The following is a 25,836-nucleotide window of genomic DNA, read 5'->3' as shown; positions in this document are numbered from 1 at the left end:
ATGACTTTTCTTTCACCTTTGCACAAATGAAGAAAAAAAAGGACACACAGCAACCAAACAGCTGATTTATGCAGTGGTGTACCTGGCTGACATATTATTTTCGGGAAGCAGTGGAATTTCCAAAACTTTGGTGCTGGCAATGATGATCTCTTGACTGGCTGTCGCCACTGTTTTCCCAGTGATGCGGTGCACCTGGTAGAAGGCGTGAGGCCGCAGGTACCGATCGTCCGCTGTCCCGATGAACATTTGGAGGTTCACGGGCTTTTCACTGTAGCCCAGGAGCTGATGGAAAAACACATTAGTTGACTTCTGCTGCATCTGTGTGTGCAATTCTTCAGCAATCAGAAAACTGAGTACAGGCATCTGTCCCCAAAGACAAGTACTGGAAGTACTGGCAACGATTACCAGAACAAATGGATATTAAAATACCATTGTTACTATTTTAAAATCTTTCAAAGAGAATTGCTCTATCTACAGAATTTCAACATCAAAGCTACGTTATGTTATAGGTCTGTTTCGATATGGTTTTTAATCAAAGTCTAATTATCAATTTTACTAAAGATCGCCTAGATTCCAGAAATACTAAAATATTTTATGAAATTGGAATAGCAACTTTTATTAAACATAAGAGGTTTTGTGAATGCAAATGTATCATGTTAGGACTGAGAAAATGTAATTAATAGCTGGAAAATCACGTGTGGTGTATTTTTGGTAAAGAAAATATTTAAAACCTCCCAAATTTTGCAAATGTTGATTCATACATCTTTCCTTTTCTTAAATACACATCTAGTCACCAATACATTCAGTTATCATAAAACCACCTGTTGCTTGAGCTAACAGCAGTAATTCTAGGCACAACACATTGAAACATCAGAAAAAATAATAAATTGACTCTAAAAGAAAAAGCTCATTTTACGATAGTACAATGGTAATATTATCCAGGAGATTTAAGAAAACGAGTATAGTCAATAGTAATACCAAAGTTTCCTTTAGACACTGCAATTTTAAAACTGAAGCCTATAAAATGTTTCTTATAAATCCATTTTACTTCACCTTGCTGCAATTGGCAGATTGATGCATGCTGCAAGTTATATAATTTCTAAACTGCACTGGAGCAAATTTATGTTTCATTGACTTTGACATCAACTTATGTTTAAACCAGAGGCAGGGCCAGACAGTCATTCTTTAAACGTGGTTTTGTCATGTCAATATTTTTGTCTCTAGGGAGAGTTATTTGGTCACACAACAATATTATCCAAGCTCTTTACAGAACTAACACTTAAAAACCAAACAAAACATGTCAATTTAACCTACTCAGAAGAGTAATTTAACGCCAGTAGTCAGCAGCACAACAGCCCAAAGCACACCCACATCAGCAATCAGAAGCCCCACTGCTGGTGCACTACTCCTGGCAGGAAGTTTTATGGACCAAATGAATGCCTGCTTTATATATTCAAGTTATGGCTTCAACAGTGCCTACCAGACCTATCACTTTTATTAGAGCTTTCTCAATCAAAAACAGAAGTTTGGTTTCCAACAGAAGTCTGGAAAGTCTTTGTCAATATGTAACATCTTTTTGTTCTCCCCGGACTTCTCAGTACAAACACTGCTAAATCCAGCTAAAAAACACCCAACAAACCAAACCAAAATAACCCTTCTGACACTGAGTGGAGGCAGTCTAGATTATCAGAGTTGCTTCCCATGTAAATAAATTTGATAAACAAGCACTTATAAATGTTGCAGTAGATATAAAGAATCTCCCGTGGCCATCAGTGTACTGACAGGTTTCTCTCCATTCATCTGGACCACAACTGGACCACAAGGAATTTTCCTCTTAGTGTTGTGATCAGAGTGGATCACAGAGACTGTTACATCAATGAAATACATACACATGCACAAGTTCCGTTTTATACTTGATGCAGGACTCCAATGTCTTTCCAAAAGATTTTTTTGTTAAATATCAAATGAATATTTTAATATTTTCTATTAGTCTGAATTATTTTAGGACATGTATTAGGTTAGCATTTACAGCAGCCATCTTTCACAAGTTCTCAACACTGTGACTGCATCATCCATTTTCCTCAGAGTTAAAATTAAATCTTAACACAATGGAATCCAGCCTAGATGTGACGTTAGTGTGTTCACTCTAATACTGGGAATTATAAAAATTACAAGCCAGACCTATTCAAAATTTTGACTAAGTTCCAAATGCGGTCACTGTGACAAAGCTAATTTCCAATTAAGGCTATTTTCCCCTTCCCAAACAATGGTCTGTACACAGCAGTTCTAGAGATACTGGTGATATGAGAGATAAGGAGGGGTGGTAGGGATCTTTGTAAAACTAAGCTGGTCTGTCTACAGTCCATGGAGAAAACATCTTCTACAGAAGCCTACACAGAGCAGGAGTTTAATTTAGGGAAGTGAAACATTCCCTGTGCCAGCAGTTGCACTGTTATTGCCTGAGAGACTCTATGGCCATTTACATTTGAGTTGCTCAAAGCCATGTCTAACACTAGTTTTCCCTCTGTGATACTTGACCCTCTGTCCTCACCCTGAAATCTCATTATGGAATACAGGGCCTGGTTTATGCAAAGCATGTTCTGGGAAAGGCAAGTCCGACACAAAATGCCCACTCCACCACAGATTAGTTATATATCAATAGGTTACCACGTGCTCTTGTGATACCAGCTTGTGTGCTTGAGTCATACAGCATGGCAGTACACCTCTGTATCAAAGCACACATTTGAAACTATTTTACTACAGTTTCAGAAGAAGTAAAAACCCCACAAGACCCACACACTATCACCTTCAGTCAATTTTCTTCTGCTTTATATATTAAATTAAATGAAAAACAAGATGCCCCAAGATGACTACAAGGAAAATACCGTAATGCAACAGAATACACTTTTATAGTAATTTAGAAGAAATCGATGCATTTTATAATTCCGAAGCATATAAATATGGCACCCCAAAAATTATCTGTAATAACATCAGGACAAACCCCTGAAAATTTCATATATACTTAAAAGCCATGCTAGTGCAAACCAGTCCCAAAACAAATAGAAAGCCAACAAGGCCTCCCCTGAACTAGGTCAATCAGATGCTTCCATTATAGCTTTGTCTCAAATAAATTGCTATAAAGGATCTGCAATGATGTCCTCTTAAAGGTATTGGAATATACAAAAATACGGTTAGGTAGAGAGCAGTAACACATTGGCAAGGTAGCAGAGACTTCAAAAATGTATATTTTGCATTGCTGATAATTTATTGCATTTATTCAAGGTTTAAAATAAAAAGAGAAAAAACATTGTAAAGCCATAAATATAAACAATGTGTCCAATACATGTGGCAACTAAATAAGCCAGGGGTGGGGAAGAAGAGAACAACCCCTATTTCCCACAGCAGAGAGTATAATTCAGGGCCTGAGCGCAGTAACAGAGCCGCATTAAAGGGAAACATATCCCAGCCTTAAGCAAGCAATGAACAGGCTGCACAGTGTCCTCGTGTTTCCAACAGCCCTATTTACAGCAAGAAGCCAGTAAGCCTAATTGGCTGTGGATGCTACTGAGACAGCCTGATGTGCTAGTGAAACTCGGGGAGCTGGAGAGACTGTCAAAAACATGTGGATAAAAACCCCTCAACCTTTATTATACAAATTTGTGCTTTAGAGTTAACATTTTCCCGTAAAATTTTGTGTAATAAGCAAGCTGACAACTCCACGCATGCCATGGATTCTGCAAAAGTAAATCAAAGATTTACAGTGTCTGTAATCAAAGATAAGAGTCTGTGGGGGCCAATGAGCCAAAGCTTCAGTAGGAAATGATCTGCTGGCTCATGGAGAGGATGCCCTGCACAGCCCATGTAGTGTCTATTACATAATCACTCAAAGGCCATAGTGAAACCAACACACTGTGTAGCACAACAGAATTAGAGAAAGCCCATGTCACACCACTCCTGAGAAGAGAAGACAATGTTGGATTACTCTATTAATGCACCTGGAAGTTCCCCCACTATATCTAACTACAGGTGAATTCAGCAGTTTGCTGAAGGGTATCGAAGTGTTCTGAAATCCATTCTATGGCTAATTCTGGTGAGAGCAAGCCTTGGATGTCTCTCCCTGTACAAAACAAGTAAAGCAGAACTTTCTGCCCACCACACTGGGTCCCTGCTGGAGACTGAATCCTCATAGGATCTGAACTACCTTCTGTCTCCTAGGAATGGTGTCATCTCTCCTCCAAAAGAAAAATCGTATTTGGAGCCTGAATTGCCATTATTGATGCAATACCTGTCTTGTGAATAACAAAGAAGACTTACTACCCCAAATCAACTTCAAATCAGGAAAAATTACATATTTTGGAATTTAAAATGCATTCCTTTTTTATACAGTTTTGTTCTCATTCAAAAAAATGTTGATTGTTCTTAATTTCATTGACAGCAGGGTTATTACCTTGTCTGCTTTATGCACAATTCTACATGTTAAATAGCCCAAACATTTAAGTCAGTAGAACAAAATTCCTAATTGTTTTTCAATGAAAATACCTACATAATTAACTTGAAGGAACGTACACTATGCTTTGTTCAAATACATAATGAAGACATGGTATCCGAACCTTTATTTCACCTTAGAAAAGAACACACAATACACACAAATAAGAACACAGTGTCTTTGTACAGACTATAGGTATTTAAATAAAAGCATTTTACAACCTACTGGCAAGTGCTGCAGAATCACCACGATGAAGATGTGTTACAGTAAGTCACTACAATACCAGCATGCCCCGGATTCAGTCACGGGTCACTTACAGATGGACAGGAACTTGAACTACTGCTCGAGCCCTAGGCAGACTTTCAGGTACACCTTCCAGCATTTACTCCATTAACATGCAGTCCCAGACCTGCTCACTACAAACAAAACTTACTAATTTCACTTTAAAAAAAGATAAACCACTTTCCCAGGAGCAGCAAACAGTGTGCTGTAGACAACTAGTAAGTTACTGCACAGTGTCACTACTGACCTCTAGAAACCCTGCTCTGTAACAGAATCCTGATCCACCACCCACTGCTCTGCTGAGGAAACTCAGCCAAGTTGTTTTTGTGTTTCTATATCGTTTCCATAGCAAAGGTCAGTGCCTGCGTAAGTTAAACTAAAGCAGGAAGGCTAAAGACTGAAGGTCACTACAGGATAAGCCAGAAGGGCTTCGTGCCAAAGTGCTTCCAGCCGTATTACTACACTGCACACAGGAAACCCAGGCACGGCTACACCGAGTTTATAGCTTTTACCCAGGAACTACAAAGATGGTCAGTTAATGAGAGAACTCTTGGATCATCCAGAAGTTGTACTTTAAATGGCAAAAACATTCCTACGTTCTTAATGCACACACGGAAAATCTTTTTAAAATGTGTAACACTAGACAGTATACACATTGATTTGATCACTGAAGACAGCAGCATTTAAACTTGGAATTTTGTGGCAGAGGTGAGAATCTTTTCCTTGCTGAGGAAAGCAGAGAGGTCACATTAATTAAGAGGCATCGACCTGGAAAAAATAAGTTAGCACTTTTCCAGATTATACAGAGACTATACTGGGACCATATTTGGCACACATGTCATTGGTTCCATACTCCTATCCAAAGGAAACCTTGCAACACACAAAAAACTTGTAAGAAGACTCTTTATAGTCTCTAATACTTGAAAGTGCTACCTCTTCACCCCATCTTTTTTTTTTTAATTAAGAAGGTTCTGTCCATGTTTTTCATTTATTGTTGCAGGCCAAGTATTACCAATCTCTATTCAGGTGTAAAAGTTATTTATCCAGACACGAAACAAAACTTGAGAAAAATATCCAACAGAAAATATATATTTCACAGTAACCAGATACTTACCAGACAACACTGGTATACTTGGAAGTAGTCTGTTTTTCTGAACCAAAGCATTCTCAGTTTATTTACAAAAAGCCAAACACCTAATAGTGTCACTGAATCCAGAACTGATGTCAGGGTTTCATATGCCTACACTTTCAGTCTTAGAATTGAAGGGAAAACATGGAACTGGGGAGGGGTGGTGGTGGTGGTAGGGTAAAAATAATTTCAATAGGTAAGTTTTATGCTCAGCAATCAAGCAATACTGTGATACCAATAACATTCAGACAGTGTCAAAAACTATTTGATTGTATTTTTAAATCAATTTTCCTGCAAAACTTTCCAGCATATATTAGGAAAATGCCATGCTTAATCAAACTTTTACTGAGGCTTACTACTCAAAAGTTTTATCTTTTATGTGGCTTTTCTTGCTTACTAATTGAAGATGAAGATTTAATCAACACTTTAGTGCTCCTTCCTCTTTGTGCAATTAATTCACTGCTTATGGCATTACTGGATTGGTAAACTAGGCTGATTAGAAAGAAAGCTTTTACATACAAATAGGCCTCCCTAAAATAGGGCATAGTCTTGAAATACAAGGCATGTCAGGGGTAAAGTTTGGGATAATCAAGTCTTTCGTTTACCAAAGTTAACAATCTACCTTCACCAAATGCACCAGTAACTACATAAAAATCCTCAGTTCAAACATGAACAGGGAAGGAAACACAGAGCTGTGTTAAGAACTACAAGCACTTACTAAACATTTATTTCAGATGGAGATTTCCTAGGCTTTTCAACACCTTGATATGAAAAGCATGTTGTAACTAGTTATTTCCTCCTTGATATTCTCACAGCAGCTGGATGCACTTCAGTGACTTCGGTATTCCTTAGAACAATCCCCAAAGTCACAAGGCAAGGAGGACAAAAGAGAAGAATGGAGGCCCTATTCTAAAGGGTGAAAAGAAAGATAAATCTGTTCTCTTGAATTAGGTATTTTTTCCTTTTACTTTGGAAGATTGTCTGAGCAAAGATATGGTATAATTCACCATGAAACATAAACAATCCTAAAGGAAAAGAAACTTTACTGCTTGAATTTTGGTCCACTTTGAAAGTAAAATATTATTTTATTTCTTTTTAAAACTTAAAGAAAAAAAAAGCAAACCATACCTTCTAAATGGTTTGCTCCCTTAGACAGGGGAGATGCAACCCACAAGCCTAGAGTTTTTTGGACAGTAATACCAGAGAGGCTTTGAAGAACCAAATATTTTTTTTTACAGATATTTTTCCACAAGGATTTCACTTTTGAGTGGTGTGCAGTGACTTCCCTAAAGAACTGTGAAGATTGTTGGGTTTAAAAGCTGAAGGGCTGTCTGCCAAGCTGAACAGCACATCTATCAGCAATTACTTGGGAATAAAAGCAAAGGATGACAAGGATTCAAGAGCATGAAGACGAACATAATTTGAAACAAAAGACACAATGACTAACATCAGTGGTACAATTTATCATGAATTTATCAACAGCTGCATTTAAAAAAAAAACTTGAAGCAAACCATATACATAAAATGAAGAAATCAGAGCTCAGAGAAGCTACTGAAAATCAGACTGACCACAGTCATCTCTTGTAGCCTTGCAGGGGTGCAGTGAGTGCAGACCCATAATCTTCAATGGACTGTTTCAAAGAGACTGCAGAAATTCATGGAAGAAAACTCCATTCAGATTTATTAGGCAATATCTCAACCACTGGCTCAGAAAAGTCTTACCAGCTCATGGGAATTTATTTTATTATTTCATTCTGATTCTGTAAACGTTATAATGGTACAAAAAGTCTGATTTTAAATATAAGTATGTGAAACTAAAACATCTACTTCCCCTTCCTGAAGCACAGTACTATTTTCTATCACCTGATTATTTGATGTACCTTTCCATCAACTGAGAAGGAAAAGTACATCAAAAAAAGTATCTTTGTCTTTTACTAAATAAACTTATTGAGTGGACTGACTTGAAGATTTTAAAATAGTACAGACCTTCGCGACTGTAAAAAAAATTAGTGAGATATAAAAGGAATAAACTTTATTAAAGTATTAGGTAGGGGCACAAGTCCAGCTAAAAACATTTTAAAGGTCGTCACAAAAACAAACAGGTCCTGCAAAGGACTAAAGCAAACAAGAAATTGCAAATATCAGTGCATTATTGGTCATGGTACCATGTGTTTACACAATGTACAGAACATTCTTCAAGGTATAAAAACTTGGATTTCTGTTTCTGAAATCTCACACTTCTATACACTCACTGCCTGCAGACAGGATTGAAAGCATTTTAAATACTGACTTCAGGCATTTCTGAAGAGTATTTTAGCTTGTTCCTGTCTAGTTCTATGCAATGCAAAAAAAGGATATAATTTAATAGCTAAAATAGTGTTAGACTAATAGTCCAACTTTACACAGTGCAGAATTGCCAATCACATGTAACTGGTCATGACACTGTCCATCTGCACCTTGCCCTACTACACACTTGGAAAAGAAGAAAACAAAACACAAAACAAAAAACCTTTACCAAACAGGCAGGGGGCCGGGGGGGAAAAGACTGCTATTCCTGAAATACCAACTCCAAATGCTAATTATGCTATGAACAGTTTTTGGACAAGCATTTCTGGGACAGGAATAGGTTATTCTCACATAAGCTGTAAAAGAAACCCCATAAATTGGTTTTAATTTAGAAAAAAATTAGTAAACATATGATACAAAAAGCAGATGACTGTCATCCAGTGTGTCATTTTTATTGTTTTTCACACCAATTACTGCATTTTCTAGATTGAGCATTCAAACATAGTAGATGCATCAATATGGCTTTTGCTATCTGTTTTGGTGATTCTGAAGCATCATGGCCAGGCTTTGCCAATGAAGATTTGGGAAGGGCTCTACCCACATTTGCTACAAGTGTGCTGGTGGCTAAAAAGGCCAGTGCCAGATAGACAAGTCTGGTTGCAAAAGGCACAGCAGAAGGACTCCTTAGGTGGTATCGACAAGACACGAGTCTTTCTGCGTTGTCTTTTCTCCTCGAGAATGAGATTCTGAAGCAGAAGATGCCTAAATAGTCGTCAAATTGTTCTTGAAAGATATGTATTTTTAGAATCTCATCCAAAGGTCAACGTTTTTCCCAATGCAGCCCATTACATAGTTCACACAGACTGATACTTATCTTCTGCCTTCTGTATTTATTGGCAGTTTGCTGTCACCAAATGACAGTAGGCAACTACAGCTGGGATACAGTCTGCCTTCTGATTATGGACAAAATAGGAGTAAATTCAAGACAAAAATGAAAATTAAAGAGTGAAAGCCAAGAAGAATGGGAAGGGTCACAAAACACTGAAAAAGTGTGCTACTCATTGGGCATAGAGAAAAGAGAGAATTCTGATATTACACCTGATAGTCAAGTAGTTACATGCATTGACCCCACAGAACACCTGGGAAAAGGTGACAGCCACAGAATTATAGGCCAGGAAACATACACTCATTTAGACAGTCCTTTTGTTAATTTATTGTTATCATCTCTGACATTGCTGAGTTACATCCTCTCTTGTTGCTTATAGTTTCTTCCACCAGAACTCAGGGGGAGTTTGACAGGCTTTTTGAGAAACATACCTGTTTCAGAATTTTCTAAGTAGTTTTTCAGCTCAATTAGCTTAGTTTCTCTTCCACTGCAGCTCTTCAGTCATTACTTCAAGCTCTGCAATCACCTTAAACAGAGCTGACATTGAATCCCTCACACAGCAGATGACTGCTTCCTTGTCATGGACCAGCAGCAGTGCACAGCCATCCAAACAAACTAGCTTAGATTTACTATTTTTTTCAGTTTTGATCTTACACTTTTCTTCAGCTGTAGTACTGCTGAGTTGTCCATATGGATTACATGATGCTTCCCCTCCTCTGTTACTGTGAACCAGCTACAGAAATAATTTTGCTTATGGCAGAGGAACTGATGAATCCTTAAACCTTTCACAGTACAGTAAAAAGACACTTCTGGTACAGGCAAATTCTTATTAGCTACCACTGCTCCAAGTTTATCTTGCATACTTGGGCTATAAGTGGATTCTATATAGTGTCTGTTACAGATACACCATCTATTTTAGAACCAATTACCTCTGTCTCTAACTGACTCCCACAGTGTTGAATTGCCACAGGACAGATACTCCTCGCACACAGAATGGTGCTAACAAGTAGCTGTGAGCTCAACAGTCCCTGAGTACATCACATTATATGGTTAGCAAGATGACTGCCATGTAGATCACCACCTTCCCTAGCAACGGGACAAAAGATAAAATGGAAATACTTCTTGGTGCGCACAACACAGCTTACAGAACTTACTACCAAAAGTTATCATTACATTTAAAATACTTCAGCTCAGAAAATGGCAGAAATTGACATGAGTAGCAGGAACACAATATATAAAACTAGTTTTCTTGTTCGAAAAAGAAAATTCATTTTAGATCAGGAAGCTAAGATATAAAAGTAAAAAACCCCCAAACTATCCCTGAGAGATCTTTATCATGTGCCACCTGCTCTAAAAGGCTTTTCTGGTTTTGATAATAGGCATTAACCAAGTGAAGTCTCATGAAGAACCTTAACCCGTTTAGGTAAAAGTAAAAGCTCATTCCAGCAAATTTTAAGTGTAAACATTATTTATGTACAATTTGACGTGGGGGAAGGGTGGGAAATTCAAGCAATGATGATTTTTCACTTAGAGTTGTATGAAATGTGACAGCTACTTGTTTAAAAGGCTTTGTAGATGGGTTAAGTTCCTACTCTAACCTACAAATTAGAATGGCAAATGTAGACAGTGCTCAGAGGCTATGTCTCCTGGCAATGCACCACAAAATTTGCACATAATTCGGATGACAAAAGTTCAACATGCCACCTTTCTCCTTGCAAACCATTCTGCTAAATTACTTATTCCTTCCCCGTGAAAACTGTCAGCCTTATCATGCAGATTCTCTACCAAAGAAACTGTTCCAGATGGCATGAATTCACTGGAACATACTCCCAAGAAAGCAGAGATTAAAATTAAAGGTATCGGCTAGTTAGAACATTTTGCATTAGAAAGCAAGAGATCGTCATTGCAGAATTTGTTTTCTTAAAGTTGAGAGACATACAAAGCAAAGCATGATGCTCCACTTACTTGATTTCCTCCCATTTGGAAATAAGCTGATTAAATGTACTCACAACAGATGATGCCAAATTTGTCAGAAGCTTAGTGTCCTAGCAACAGGTATGGTACAGTATTAGTAATAGACTAATGACATGCACTAATAGATTAATGGCTTGAAGCTATGTACTATCTTAAAAATCTTTATTTTAAATAATACATCAACTGCACGTGCAGAACTACAGAGGTTTCACAGTTTGGAAATTCAATACTCCAGCTTTCTATAAAATTTATTTTTTTCAAAAGCAAACCAAATTGTGCGAGAAGCAAAAGCACACAGGCCTTCCGGCACTCAAAGATGTGGCAGCTGGACTTGACAACCACTGTAGGTCTGTTCCAATTGAAATATTCTGTTCTATTTATCCACATTCTTTCTCATCTCTGACACTGGTTAACACACAGTTATTTAACACAGGAAAATGCTGAGTGCTTTACTGCAGTGATCACACACATGAAAGTGACTGGTCTAAAGCTAAGAGCACCAAAAAGAAAAAAGCCAGAAACAAGCAGTAATGCATATCGTGAACTGGATTTGTGTAATAAGCTTCCAGAAGTACTGGAAAATATTTCAGTTTGAATTTAACGTCTGCTTACAGATATTTAGTATTTACCTTTACCAAATTTGGCCCTTTGCATACTTTTTTTCCCAGCAGTGAGTAAAAAGTTAATACGAATCAATGCTTTGTTTCATAACAACTTCCTCTCTCCCATCAAACACAACAATTAATTCCCAATTCAGCTGGAAGAGACCAAATTGCAAAGTAGAATACTGATTTGCATTTGTACTCATTTTAATTTAGAGAGGCCTAGTACAACGCATGAGACTGTCAGACAAATTCTATCCTCGGTTTTAAGATAGCATTCTTGTACAGTGAGGTATTTCACAATTTCAATGCAAATACATAGCTTTTAAAATCATTAGTGTAAGTCACATAGGCTACAGATCTGTCATATGAGTAGGAGAAAGGATGGGGACAGATTATGCCGATCCTACTAGCACTTTGCATCTGGTCTCCAATAGTAATGAGTTACTCCCAACTACTGGAAGAGGCTAACTATTTCAAATACATTTTTAATGTACAGGCTGCTATAGCAAAAGATTTAGGACTGAAGCTCTGACCATCATTTTACTGGAAAAGAACAGGAAATATCCTGGATTTGGAGGAAAAGACAAACCCTGCTGTAACCTTCATGTAATCAGATTTTTTTCTTATTGTTTTATAAAGATTCTGTAACTGTTAAGATAAAGACCATTAAGCAAGATTGAGGTGAATAAGCAGAGAGACATTGCTTTCACCCAAGGATGTGGCAAACATAACCAAGGCATCCTAAGAAGTCCCACAGTTCCTCATCTTCCCCATGTTCAGTGTATGAGGATGGGTTCCCTTTCAAGCTGCATGAGCCAGCTGACACTGTGGGTATTAAAGGAGACATCAGTGACTACCCCAACCAATCCAGAAGTCTTCCCAGCATAAAGCAAGATATTTGTGTACACACCAGAACGCTCAGAGAGGACACGTCACAGCTTGTGCACACAGTTATTCCAACAACACCAAACCCACACACCTTTCTCTTCAAAGAGAATATGATGCCAAAGTTTTCTTATGAAAGCCAAGCCTAGTTTGCCAGGATCTTACATCTAATTCTGAGCTCAACAATAATTGGACAGTGTTTGCAAACTATTTAAATAATACACTTTAGATGCCAGTAGCATTTGGAACATATAGCATCAGCTATAAAAACCCAGCTAAAGCAGCTGCTAAGGGCAAGTACCACTTATGGAAACAGTCAGTGTACCACCACGCTCTGTGTGGTGATGAGGACTGCTGCCTGCACTACTGCATTTTCTTCAAGCTGACCAAAACTGTTCTAAGAGACAATAAATGTCCCACGATTCTGTTAAGACAACAGAAACCATGTCAAAAAAAGAAAGGCAAGGAACAAGTTTTACTTGCCCTTGCAGATAAGTACTCCAAATCTAGTGGAACTAGGTGATGTCTTACTTTTCAAGGAGATAGCAAACATTAAACTTTGAGTAAGAATCTTTGCTTTATGTTGAAGAAATAGAATAGTCAAGTTTAATTTACTACAAACATTTAAGAGAAAGTTAAGGGAATTTATGGGTACCATTTCACAGAAATAATCTAATAAAAGAACAAGAGGCATTTATAGTATTCAGAAGCTGTTTCAACACCAAAAGGAAGACTTCTGATTCAAATGAAGCTTTACCACATTTCAGTAGAGTTTCGACTAATTACAGTGACTTCTCTTACCTGCCCCCATGCACAGTCCTTCCTCCTTAAAGTTTGTGTTTAATAATAATAATAATAGTAATAATAATAATACACTATTGCACTGTGAACCCATTCACAGGCATAAAACTTCATACAGCATAAAATTGTGACATACATTGTAATTGTAACAAACTTTAAATTTTTTAGCAACCAAAACTAACTTTTGTATTGAACTAGTTCCATTTAAGGGAGAAAATCTTACCCAGGAAAGACTGTAAGCTTCACACAAGGGAACAATTCACAGCATTGTAAATACCAATAACTGTAGTTAAAAAATTACCTTCTATTCAAGAAAGCCAGACTTCCTACCTTCACTACAGGGTGTCCTCCAGTAGATGCTTTTACTGCTCCTCGGCTTCCTTCTGTTTCATAGTGAGCTCTGTGATGAGTTTTAGGCTGGACTTCTATTTTCAGTTCACACTGCCCGTAATGACTTGGTAAAGGCCAGTCAAGAGGTGGCAATGAAGATGTGCTGCAATCAAGATGAGCACACTGATTACAAGAATTGTGCCATCTGGCCACAGTACAAACAAAGCCTTCACTGTAAAACACAATGATATCACTTTCCTAGCAAATGATAACCAAAGAAGAATACCTACTAGCTTAAAAATCTTACGTGAAAATTCCAAAATGTTGCTGGTACATTAAAATCTTCAATTAATCCCAATTTATTTTGGGGTTGTTAGAACGAATTTCTTCTTTCCAACACCTAATCAAAAGAAAGGTACTGTATGACCTCAAGCCTCACACTACCAGTGCTACTCTACAATGCCTTTATATTAATTTTTTATCCTCAAGTATATCAGGAAGTAAGTTCAAATGTGGTTTAGAGAGAACAGTATAAATTCAGTCTCTGCCTGTCATTAAGTTTTAACTCTCTGCATTATTACCTTTCAACTTGTTGTTTTTGTTTTTCTAAGTTTGGCAAGCGCTGCACTTTGTTAACTATCATTAAAATGAACACTATATGATTATCTGAAGTTTTAAAAAGCTTGTTGTTCTACCTAAGCATAAAGACTTACTGCAACAGGCAACGAAGAGACCTAAAGTACATGTTCAGCTTATCCACAGATATACCCCTTTACATATTAGTAAAGTCACTCCAGGGAAAAACAAAATGCAGTTATTAGAAGTAATATGGAAGAACTTCAAACCAAAGTTTTCATACCTACCCTTTTACCTGCACAGATTTATAGACTTAAGATTCTAAAAAGATCAACAATCAGATCCAAGTCAGTAATTACCTAGTGGAGTAAATTAAATTATGAACATTTAAAAGTGAACATCTATGGCATTGTTTACTAAACAAGAATATTTACAATAAAAATAAGCTTCTATTCACATAGTTTTGTTCTACCCTACTCTGACCAACAGGAAAAGCAAATTAGGTTTTAAAGTAATGGACAAATATTGGTTTGTATTGTCATCTGGGAAAGCTCAAATCCATCTCTTTCCACTTTACAGGAAGTCAGGCAAACCCCCCCCCATCCATGCAAATTTCCACAAACGTGGATAGCCACAGGCCTACAAAAGGTAAATGATACCTTCTGGAGAATTTAGCTAAGATGTATAAAATCATATCCACAGGTGAGAAAGAAGATAAATGTTTGGACTGAACAAAAAAAAACAAGGAAAGGAATCTGTCTTTAGCAAGTATCTGGAGGGACTTGGGCTCAGCCTGCAGCACCATACTTTTACTGCAGAAATGTCTGTCACTAGGAACGGAAAAGAGGGAGAAGAACCAGCCCCACTTGCTGGCCTCCTCCTACAGCAGAATGACCTCCAAGCCTACTGACCTGCTCTTTCATGGATACCTGCACTGTGCACTTCAGGAGAGAGTTGGCACTACAACATAAATCTTCACTCCTTTGAGAGCAATGGGAAGAAGAATATTTCCCTTTCTTCTTACTGAAAGGCAGAAATGTGAGAAATAATCTCCACCAGCATTCAGTGTACAGCAAAGAGGCTTCTTCCTCCCCCTATGGAGATCTGATGATTGGTCCTCCCACAGCAATAGTATTTACTGGGTAGGAGAGGACTGGTGACATCAGCAACAAAAGAGGAAACTGTCAGGAATGCAGTATAAGCCCAGTCCTTCCAGATACTTACCACAGGCCAGGATGTACTACCTAAATGCTACTACTGGCTATCAACTAGACCTTATCATTCACTTTTATAGCTACTGAAGGAGAAGGACTCAAGTCTTCAGTCTGAAAAGGAAAGAAAACGTCAGGATTAGAAGATACTAAAAGGAATTCAAGAAGAAACATAGCACACTATTTTCATTTAGCATTTCTGGAAACCTTTTAATCCCCCATATAACCAAATATTCTATGTCAAAATAGTTGGTATACACTGTGAACAGATATGGTACCTAAAAGAACTTGGTTAATGCACCATAAGCTATATACCAATTAATGGGAGCTTTTACTGAAAGTTGAATGATAAACTTGGTCAAGAAAAAACTATTTGTTGCTTGTGACCACCCTCCATACAGTCTCTCAGAGAGATTTACTCCTCCTGCAATTAACTAATAAAAATATGGCACAAGCTGTATCAGACTAACATTATCTCCTGAAAAAACACTTGGCATACTAGATAACAAATATGGAGATGGGAAAATAATCAAGTCTCAACATTTTGTCATTCTTTGAAAACAAATAGAAAATAAGAGCACGAGAGAGTAAGTGAGTGCACTATGCACGTGCAGATGCCTAAAACATCAAAAAATTGCAGAGCTTTCAAAACACAGATCTCCCAATAAATGGCACAGCCTTTGAGCTGTGTACATCTCTGTGTACATCTGAGTACATCTTTGATGTACTGCATCAAACAGATGTCTTCTAGATATAGCTGGCTAGAGAGTTACAGCTGCTTCCCTTTTGAGTTTGGTGTTGAATACCCAAACTATTGTTTCTCTGAGTATTTCTCTTGCTGTCTCTATCACCCTCAACTTCTCAACAGCAGTGGATTCTTAAAGTTTTAGAGTACTCTGTTAAGTACCTTTCTGCCCTGTAGGGATATCGGTTTTATGTATTTCTGCTTCCTTATCACCCTTACAATTTTTCGAGACAAATACCATATAGATACACATTTAATTGAAGCAGTGATCTAACTTTAGTTCATTTTGAAAGGTAAATTTTTTAATCCTATTAATTTACCAGAGTCCCAGTTATTTGTAGACCTTCTTCAAACAGAACTGGGGGGAGGGAGGCAGAGTGGGAACTTCCCAGCCAGCACTGTCACCTTCTTAAAGTCACATGAACCCACAAGCTTGGACACTAAATAGAAACTCCAGGAGAATACAATCTATAAACTCTTAGTGTTTTTTTTTCTTTATTCTATGCAGAATTCCATATCAAATGAGAAAACCCATGTCAGCCTTTGGGGGGCAAGGGGTAACACTTGTTCTGAACACTTTTTGATATGAAGCAAAGCTATTTTTGTACCAGATGCTGAACATGGGAAAGTAAGTCAGAAGCTGTAGCTTTTGCTGCATTTAAGGACGCGTTCTCAAGAAAATATTACTCAGTGTACACTATTAGCTGAGGAGCAGCAGTAAAACTTCTACTTAACTCACCACGGTTCTCAGTTGTAAACTGTGCACTGAACGTCAGTGATTTCTGGTAGTGCAGAACTTGTGCAAATTCAAAACATACCTGGAACATGTTGAAGAATAGCAGCTCAGCTGCTTCACAAGCAAGAATTTAGTGTTACAAAGATCCCTGTGTCCCGACAGGACAGCATAGAGCACGACAGCATTCGCATTAGCCGCTCACCGTGAGGGTTTTTTCAAAGTTATTTTAGAACAAAAGATTAAAAAAATTAAGAACCTTTGTTCCTTAAACCCTTCACTTTTCAGTCTTGATGGGGGAGGAACACATTTGTGGATATTCCCACATGTTTCATTACTAAGTTCTACCCGGTTCAGTGCCATATTACTGTTATAACAGCTTGTGACAGTCTTTTACAGAAGTTTCTCTAAATTTTTTGTCTTTAAGTGAGTAAAAATCTTATTAACAATGCAGTAACCTACTAGTAAATCACCAAATCACATGTCAGGAAATGGAAATAATGAGTGACAGATATTCTAATACTTTCAATAAATCAAATCTTCACATGCTGTTGAAACAGCACCAATCTGTAAACCTACAAATATTCTTCCAATAATACCAGGGGAGTTTTATAATCTGATTTATGCAAGCTTCCAAAAGCTCATACTCACATCATACCAAGACTAAAGGCTCCAGAGAACAGCACCTATTAAAGGGAACTAAGAGGTAAAGAAGGAACCCTTCAGTAGCATTCTCAACATTTAAAGTTATCACTTTAGTGATAGTTTTATCAATATTAATTTAGCAGATTCTTCCTCTGCAACCATTATCTCCAAAACAGAACTGATTAAGGCTACACAAAATTGACAGGAAACAATGATGTTGAGTACAAAAACAGTCAAGTGTGTCCATAAGGACTTCGGCATTCAGATTGCAGAAGTCAGGGCCCGGCTCTTGGTCTGACTATGCCACTCTCACACAGGAAGAAACTTAGGCCAGAAACAAGGCTGCCCATTTGCACTTGGCTGTGAGCCTATAGCAGTATACATGAGACAGAAGGAAGAACAAAGCCTGTGAGAGTCATTAAAAATAAGGCAGTTAAAAACTTAACAGTTACCTTCCACCTGCTGCACTGTCCCTGGACAATGCACTGCACAAACAGCTGGGGCTCCGTGCAGACAAACTGCCAGTGCTGGTCCCTCAGCTGAAGCACATTGGCCATCAGCTCACCTTCAGTCTAATGCTCTCCTGGACTCCTTGCTTAGAAAGCTTCTGAACACAGGTGGACCTGATATAAGAACTCATTTTAGCCACTCTGTATGAAAATGTTCCTCCCTCTTTGTAGTCACTAATTCTGGTAATAACCTTTGAGAGACACACACTAGTATTTCCAGATACTTGTGAAAGTTCTTGTTTCCTTTGTTGGTTGAGATTCCCAGATCTCCTAGATTGATTCTTTTATTAATTCTTAGTTGCAGAAAAATGAATATTTTCCACTTACAGGTCCTCTCGACACATAATAAGGGAAAAAGCTCACTGACTATACAGTGGGGATATTCCACATCTCATCTCATCCTGTGACAAGTCAGTGTTGCAACACAGCGAACCCCTGAGAATCTCAAATAATAACTATGGTCCAATACTAAGATTTTCAAGAATGCTTGTAGAGCCAAACTACTGCTGTGGTTGCTCTTCCCTGCCTAGAACAAAGTCCTCCTGGTGGAAGACTTCTGAAGTCAAGATTTTTGGGGCCATTCCAGATGCCACAGTGGCTTATCAATAGACTTTATTAATACTGTTTACATTCAAAATACCAAGTTCTATTACTAGCAGACCCACAGTTAATGATGCTTTCAGAGTATTGATATAGTATATTGCCAAGTAAGAATTTATATTCTATCATTTCAGAACAAAGTGGAGAGCTGGATAACATGTACAGCGCAAAAGGCCCCATATGAAACACTACCTGAATTTCTCTGGATTCATTAATGGTGTGTAAACATTACAGCAATAGCCTTGCTTATTAAAAATCTAAGAGGTTCAAAGTTCTCTTGCTTGTCTCACTTAAGTGGGTCCTTATCTTCAAAGTCAGCGATTTGCAAATATTTTCACTTCAAAGTTTTGCTAACATAGCATAGCTGGTGTTATTTCTATTTATCAAAATAAGGTGATAAATACTTAGCAGTCTAACTTTGCCTCTAGTTCACTCACGTTGAAAGATTTTTCCTTCTTAAAATTAAGACCAAAGTCCCAATAGTTATGGTAAAAATATTACATAATACTGTTCCTCTCTACTCTCCAGACTTCCAAGACAAGGATTCAGACAAGAGAAGCAACTTTTCTGAGTATTCCACCACTATATTTAAACTAATTTTTTTTTCTGAGAGAATAAGTGACATTGCCAGCAATCCTAGTTTCCAACAGTAAAATACTCAAGTTGCCATTATATATCCATCACTACAAAGATTCCTGAGCTGTAAATACATCTGTCAAAGCCTGTTTGTTCATCACCACTAGAACAAAGAAACTACCTGATGCCCCATCACTTCTCAGTGTTACAAATTAAATTCATGACAAAGCAGTCTGAAGACACACGCCAATTTATCCAGTAGTTTTTAAATCAATGTAATCAATGTAAAAGTCTCTAAGAATTCCATGAAGGAAGTAAAAGGAACTAGGTTTAATTTTAAGATTTTTGACCATTAATGAATATTGCCTGGTTATCTTCCAGACACAAAAGCACAATTTATTCCCATCAAATACTGTAGGGTTAAAAAAGAAAAAGAAAGAAATTAATGACTCATTAAGTTTACTACTCCAAGAAGTGCCTATTTGCTTGAGACACAAATTAGATTCTCAAGACCCACTTTACAGAACCTAAAACTTATTCATATTAAAATCATTAAGTTTAAAGAAAAAGATAACAAAAAAATAAATGTATAAGCAAAAATAACAGAACTCCCACGATTTTCAATTGCATCATCAGTGACCACTCTTCTAAAAAAACCTCCATATGGCCACCATTGCTGGCCATATCTGTGATGGTCCTTAACTCCAGAACACCATAACCACCATTAGCACCAACAGTGCTGCTGATCTCTTGTGAACTGTACTTTTAGTGACAAGTTCTGACCAAAGTTGTTATATTACTTGCACAGTAGAGATTTCTAGGTCACTCCTAGACTCTTTTTATTCCCCTTGTTCAAGTAAGAAAAGTACTGTAAAACAGACTTCCTAATTTTATTTTTTTTTTGCACTTTCTGGAAATCTTACAACTCAAGCTCTAACAGCAAATGTGCAAGAAAATAATAAGATCAGCATCTTTATTGACTGTTGGGAAATAAATATATAAATATCAATTGTATAATTCTTTATGACAACTAGGATGCTCACTTTTGGTCGCTATCTTGCATTTCATTTCTATTCATAAAACATAAGGGTCAGCTTAGCTACCCTGCATTATAAGAATCAAAATTATAAAATATTATATGACAGAATGGAATGTTTAACATACTGAAGATGCACATTGTCATAGCACCTGTGGAACAAGCTACAACTAGTGAGTAATTCAACATTTTGCTGAGGATACAGCTGCCAGTGCAACCATTTCCACTAATTCAGTAGTCAGATGACATTTTGGCACCAAATGTATACAGCTTAATAGATTTATTTAGTTTACTTGTGTATAGGTGTACTCTTCCTTTTCTTCTGTCTGTTTCCCCATTTTATATTTACAGAAATTCTTCAGTGCCAGCTTCTAAATAAATTTGACATTTAAAAAATATTTTTACTTTTTAATGAAAACATTGAAATTGCTTTTTTATTCAGTTCTACTCAGTTCTCCCTATGACAAGAAACAGGTTTAACTGAATTATCTATTTTTTAAACTGCTTTGGTCATCCCACGAAAGAACCGTAGATCCACATCCCATCTTTCCACATGCCTATATGTTCATGACCTTTAGCATTGCAGTGATGCTCACCTTTTATGAACTGTGTTACCCTGCAAGCTAACAAAAATGCCAAGTTAGGACTGCTTAGCATCCTACAGAAATATAATACAATTCCAAAATACACTATTAGGAAAAACAGTTGTTACTGTTTTAGTTTGAAGAAAAGATTCTGATAACAGATTAGAACACCTATTATTAACAGACATTCTTAAAACCCCTAAAAATTTCAAGACAGTTAATGTATCTGTCAACACAGCAGTTTCAGATCTGGTAAAAGAGATTTTTCCAGCAGCAGCTTTACTGTTAAATTTCACATCCATCAACAGTTACGTAGAAGGACATTAAAAGAGGGGAAAAAAGAAAGCCTTCCACCTACTAAAATCAATACAATTGTGTTTAAATATATTTAGCTATTAACAAGACAAGCTAGTTGATAACTTCTAAGGAATTTATACAAAATTTTGCAATGATAAGAACACCACATTTTATCATTAACTACCAAGATTTAAGCTTTGCCTTTTTCAAAATAGAGCATACATGTGAAGAATCCTAACCTATCCACCCCTCAACCTCCCCAAAAAAGAGGAATTGCTTCATTTACTACACCGTTGAAGAGCAACTCTTAAGCACTGCCCATGGACAGACTTATACTATTTTAACCAAAGGTATTTTAAAATCAATACAGAATAGAATGGAAGCACCAACATTTAAATCTATAATATGGCTTTTTATAGGGATAATTGTGCTTTACAGGTATTAATCTAGTGGCTTCTCCTTCCCAGTACCTTCCTACCCCTTATTTTTAAAACCTAGTAGAACAAGGAAAAGGTTCACAAATCAAATGGATATCCTGTGACAAGTAATTACAGTATCTGTCCACCTAGCAGCAATGCTTAAGGAGCTCTTGTTTCTACTCTACCTACTGCACTGGCAAAGCGACTCCAAAAGCTGTAAGATACGAAAGATCATAAAACTGGTCCATCTAAAAAGTAATGGAATGGGAAGTTCTGATTACCCCAATCAAACCAGGTCTCTCTTCTGAGCCTCCACAGATCATCCTGCTAGTACATGACAGAACTACAAAAGGAAAAGAGCTATTTAATTCTATGGTGGATGTTGGAAATATCTTGTAATGACAGCCCAGCCAGCCATTCTTTCTGGATGATTTTCAGCATGGCATACAATTTTTTTTCTTTATTCTATTTCTAGAATTACATGAGCCCGAAGAAGCAAGTAGAAACAAAAGCAAATAAACTCCCCACCTCTTTTGTGGTCTCACAGTTCTATGAAATCAGGTAAGTCAGGTTTCTCTGGCTATATTAAAACGTCAACCGCTCAGAATAGATGGAACTGCAAAGTGTGCACAAAATCTGCAGACATTTAATTCAGGTGGGCTCTGTGCAAGTACACAAACAAACTAATCCTATGTTACAACGCATCTACTGTACTTTTAAAAGAAGAAAAAGATGGGCATTTGGTATCTCAACTTATTTTTTCCTAATTATAACATCTACCTGCCTACAACAAGTTTTCTTTAAGTAAAGTCTTAATGCATCACTGAAATATAAGGACAATGCCTACTTAAGATGCATTGGAGGGGAAAAAACAGGAGGGAAAGACTTTGTAATCACTTACCGAAATATAGGAGTATGACCAGGCTTCGGTTTGTTCCAGGTAAAGTGTGAAGGAACAGAAAGAAATTGGTCTCCGGGCAAGTCTTTTTTCAAGGTGTGCTGAGATCCAGAGCAATCATCTACTGCAGTTTCGAGGGATGATGACAAGTTACCCTGCTCTTCAGGACAGATATCGACCTTTCCAGATAGAGTGGCGGTCTGATCCTCTGAGGTCTTTCTTGTTTTTAGAGGAATATCAGTCTCTGTACAACACTGAAATGGTGAAAGGCCAGAATTAAGGCCTTGTACATTATGGATGGAAGTGTTTAGCCACGTGTCTTCTGTTATGCTTCCTCTGGGAGAATGGCCAGGTGACGGAGTTGGAGAATGGTGAGGAGAGAGAGAACCAGCATAGCAAATCTCAGCACTGGAGTGTCGTCGTTTCCCACAAGGGGATGTAGGTCTTGATGAGGGCCTTGATGTTGGTCTAGGGCTTAACCAATTTTCATCTGTAATACTAGTTCTAGGAGAATGACAGGGAGACTGTCTAGGTGACAAGGAGTGCCCAAATCCATAAGGCTGCTGCCATGATTCATCACCGGGACCTCTCGGAGAACCACCAGGTGATGCCAAAGGAGAGCCAAGGGTAAATCGAGCAGCTGCTTCATTTAGCTCTGAGTCTACATCATCATAAACATGGGAAATGGATTCACAAGAGGAAGCGTCTGAAAACCAACTTCTGGATGAAATGCTGCTGGCAGGGCTTGGACTAAGGGATGATTCCCTGTATGATGGCTCAAGAGGAAGATAGAGATGGTCCCGTGAAGGCCTTTCCATATAGTCATTTTCTGTGCCATTTGTGTGTAGTTCATCTTCACTGGCTTCGATCCCCTGATGACAGTTGGGTGAGATCGATGTAATTTGAATACTGGGGCACTCGAAGGGTTTGGGTCCACCTAGTGGACTGTATTTGGACTCTGGTACCTCACACGTCCCCTCATAGTTCTTATGGCTCTGAAGTCTTGTAGGAGGTGTCAGGGGAGAGGAGTGAGATTGCAGTCCATGGCGAGGAATACAAATGGGCTGATTCACAGAGGACGATGGCTGGTCTACATTAAAGATGTATATGGATGCACAGTCATCTGACTCAAGATCTGAAAACAAAATTAAAACATAAAGAAAAAAAGGAACAGAGTCAGAATGTAATACTTGGAAAAATGCCATAAACAAAATCCTTTGTTTCCCAGATATGGACTGTTATCAACATCATGGACATTTCCCATTATACTAGCTACAAAAAATAAAGTTAACTCTTAATTTTACATTTTCCCCAGTCATATTTACAGCATGGTTTTCTATCATAAATCCTGTTTTCAACAAGATTCCACAGCTTATACACATTTTTAGTGGTTGAAATTATAATACAAACAGAAAAATGGGTTTAAATCTTGAAAGGATCTAAACTTAAACATTCAATTCAAACTTTGTCTTTCGCAACTGTATTCCACTTATAATGTAACATTTTTCATCATAAATAATTTCAAAAATCATATTTTTATCACAAACAGGACTATGGTACTTTCTGCAAGTCTAGTCAATACTTACAAGCACTGTAGTATCACATACATAATATTTATCTACTTTAACAATAGAAAGCATCTTACAGTGACTCAAACTCAAATGAAGATTATGAACCACTAAAAACATTCAATCACAAGAGGCTCAACAAAGAATATTATTAAAGGTATTATAAAGAAACATATTCCAAAGATCTTTTTTTGTTGCTTAGAAAACTCTTAAGTGCTCATCCCACAAAATGACATTTTTCAATTGCAGTCTCATGAAGTTTGAGCACAAGTTGTTCAGTAAAATAAGGCAAAACAAAATATTCTCAGATCTCACTAACTTATCCAAAACATAGGAAATATTACAAGAAAAACAAGAAATTGAGAGGGAGAGCAAGCCTCGTTAACAAAATCAGAAGCTTTGTCTCACAGAGCTGAAGCAGATTTTCTTGCCCCACTTCTCAACATTGAATTGTCAATATGAGACATTTGTCTGAAACAAAAGTAGAAAAAACACAGCTCTTTTTCTTATTTTCTAACCTTTATGATTCCACTCTTGTTTCTTTCCACTTGTAAAACAGAGCCTTCGCTATAATTTTCCATAAATCCAGGTTGGATGACATTAATTGCATTTCTAGGTATTAGCTCTTTTTAAAATTATTTTTATCCTGAGTATCAGCAAAATATTAATACTTGTTTGAAAAAAAAAAATCTAGTCTCTCTCACTGTCAGATAAAATGTCCAGACAGGAAGCTACACATTTTAGGCCTTTCCATTATGAAAAAATTAGTTTGTTAACGAAGTAATTCTATTATCAGTTTTACTAATAGGAATCAGCTTAAAATTAACTAAAACCAAAACAAAACTACAGCTCCTCAGAGACAAGGTAGTATTTTCAAATGGAGACAAAGCAGACTGTTACCAAGGAACAGACCACCTTCCTCAGAATGTTCATGGGCAGGCAGCAACTCCGCAAGAAATATTATAATATTATAGGAGACACAAACTGCATTTAAGAGGAGCACAGAGTAATTTCATAAGCACTGTGTGATTTTATATATATTACAGTAATGTATGACAATTATCCATATTATATAATTATATAATTAACTACTATTATGTGTTAAGAGCACAAAAAATCAGTATAGATTAATTTCTAAATATGCACACACTAAAAGGATCAGGATTCTCAAAGGTCTATTTTATGTATCACACAATTAACACAAGCTCGCTACACTGAGCACTATCAAAACTGCATTTCCCTATCCTTTCACTAGGGTAACAAACATTTTCTAAAACTTTAATTGGTGTGTCTTTTTTTTTTCTTGCTGTTTCCTATCACAAAACATGAAATGCAGACAGTAGTTGGTTATGGGTTTTCCACATCTATTGGTATATTAGCGTGCAAGATCATAGATGTCATTGTTCCTAACTCAGTATTAACATTAAAAGCATAGATCAAGGGAAGAAAAAGGCAATCCTAATAAAAGCTATTATCCAGCTTCTCAAAACTTAAAATAGTTACAGGTACAGAATTTTTGAAATAATAATAAAAATGTTTAAGGAAAGCAGTTGGTAGTCTTCAGGCCCTGTGTGTAAGCATATACCGTCATTAAGTTTTATGAACAGTAGCAGCACATGGGTTTGCACTAAAACTCTCACCAGTGCAAAGAGCCATATTTCTCTTGCACCAATAATCCAGAAATCTTAAAATATTTAAGACACTTTCAGTGTCACTGGGATTTACAAAAAGCAGATGTACATTCAAAATTTAAGTTTCATGGAGTTGAGGTGAAG

General features: G+C 37.2%; 1 protein-coding gene across 5 annotated transcripts in view; it reads right to left on the bottom strand.

Annotated features, from left to right (window-relative positions):
• Nucleotides 1-25,836, bottom strand: part of NFATC3 (nuclear factor of activated T cells 3) — a 65,087-nt gene that overhangs the window by 25,533 nt on the left and 13,718 nt on the right. For all 5 annotated transcript variants that reach the window (XM_064670568.1, XM_064670570.1, XM_064670569.1 and 2 more), the window contains exons 2-4: nucleotides 22,497-23,628; nucleotides 13,665-13,827; nucleotides 83-282 (exon numbers count right to left, since the gene is read on the bottom strand). In XM_064670568.1, coding sequence (XP_064526638.1) covers nucleotides 83-282; nucleotides 13,665-13,827; nucleotides 22,497-23,628 — 1,495 coding nt within the window. The remainder of the gene's footprint in view (nucleotides 1-82; nucleotides 283-13,664; nucleotides 13,828-22,496; nucleotides 23,629-25,836) is intronic.

The sequence above is a fragment of the Pseudopipra pipra genome, chromosome 14 (assembly GCF_036250125.1).
Source record: "Pseudopipra pipra isolate bDixPip1 chromosome 14, bDixPip1.hap1, whole genome shotgun sequence".
NCBI lineage: Eukaryota > Metazoa > Chordata > Aves > Passeriformes > Pipridae > Pseudopipra > Pseudopipra pipra.
Note: the sequence above shows the minus strand (reverse complement) of the source record. Positions and strands in the feature narration are given on the sequence as shown.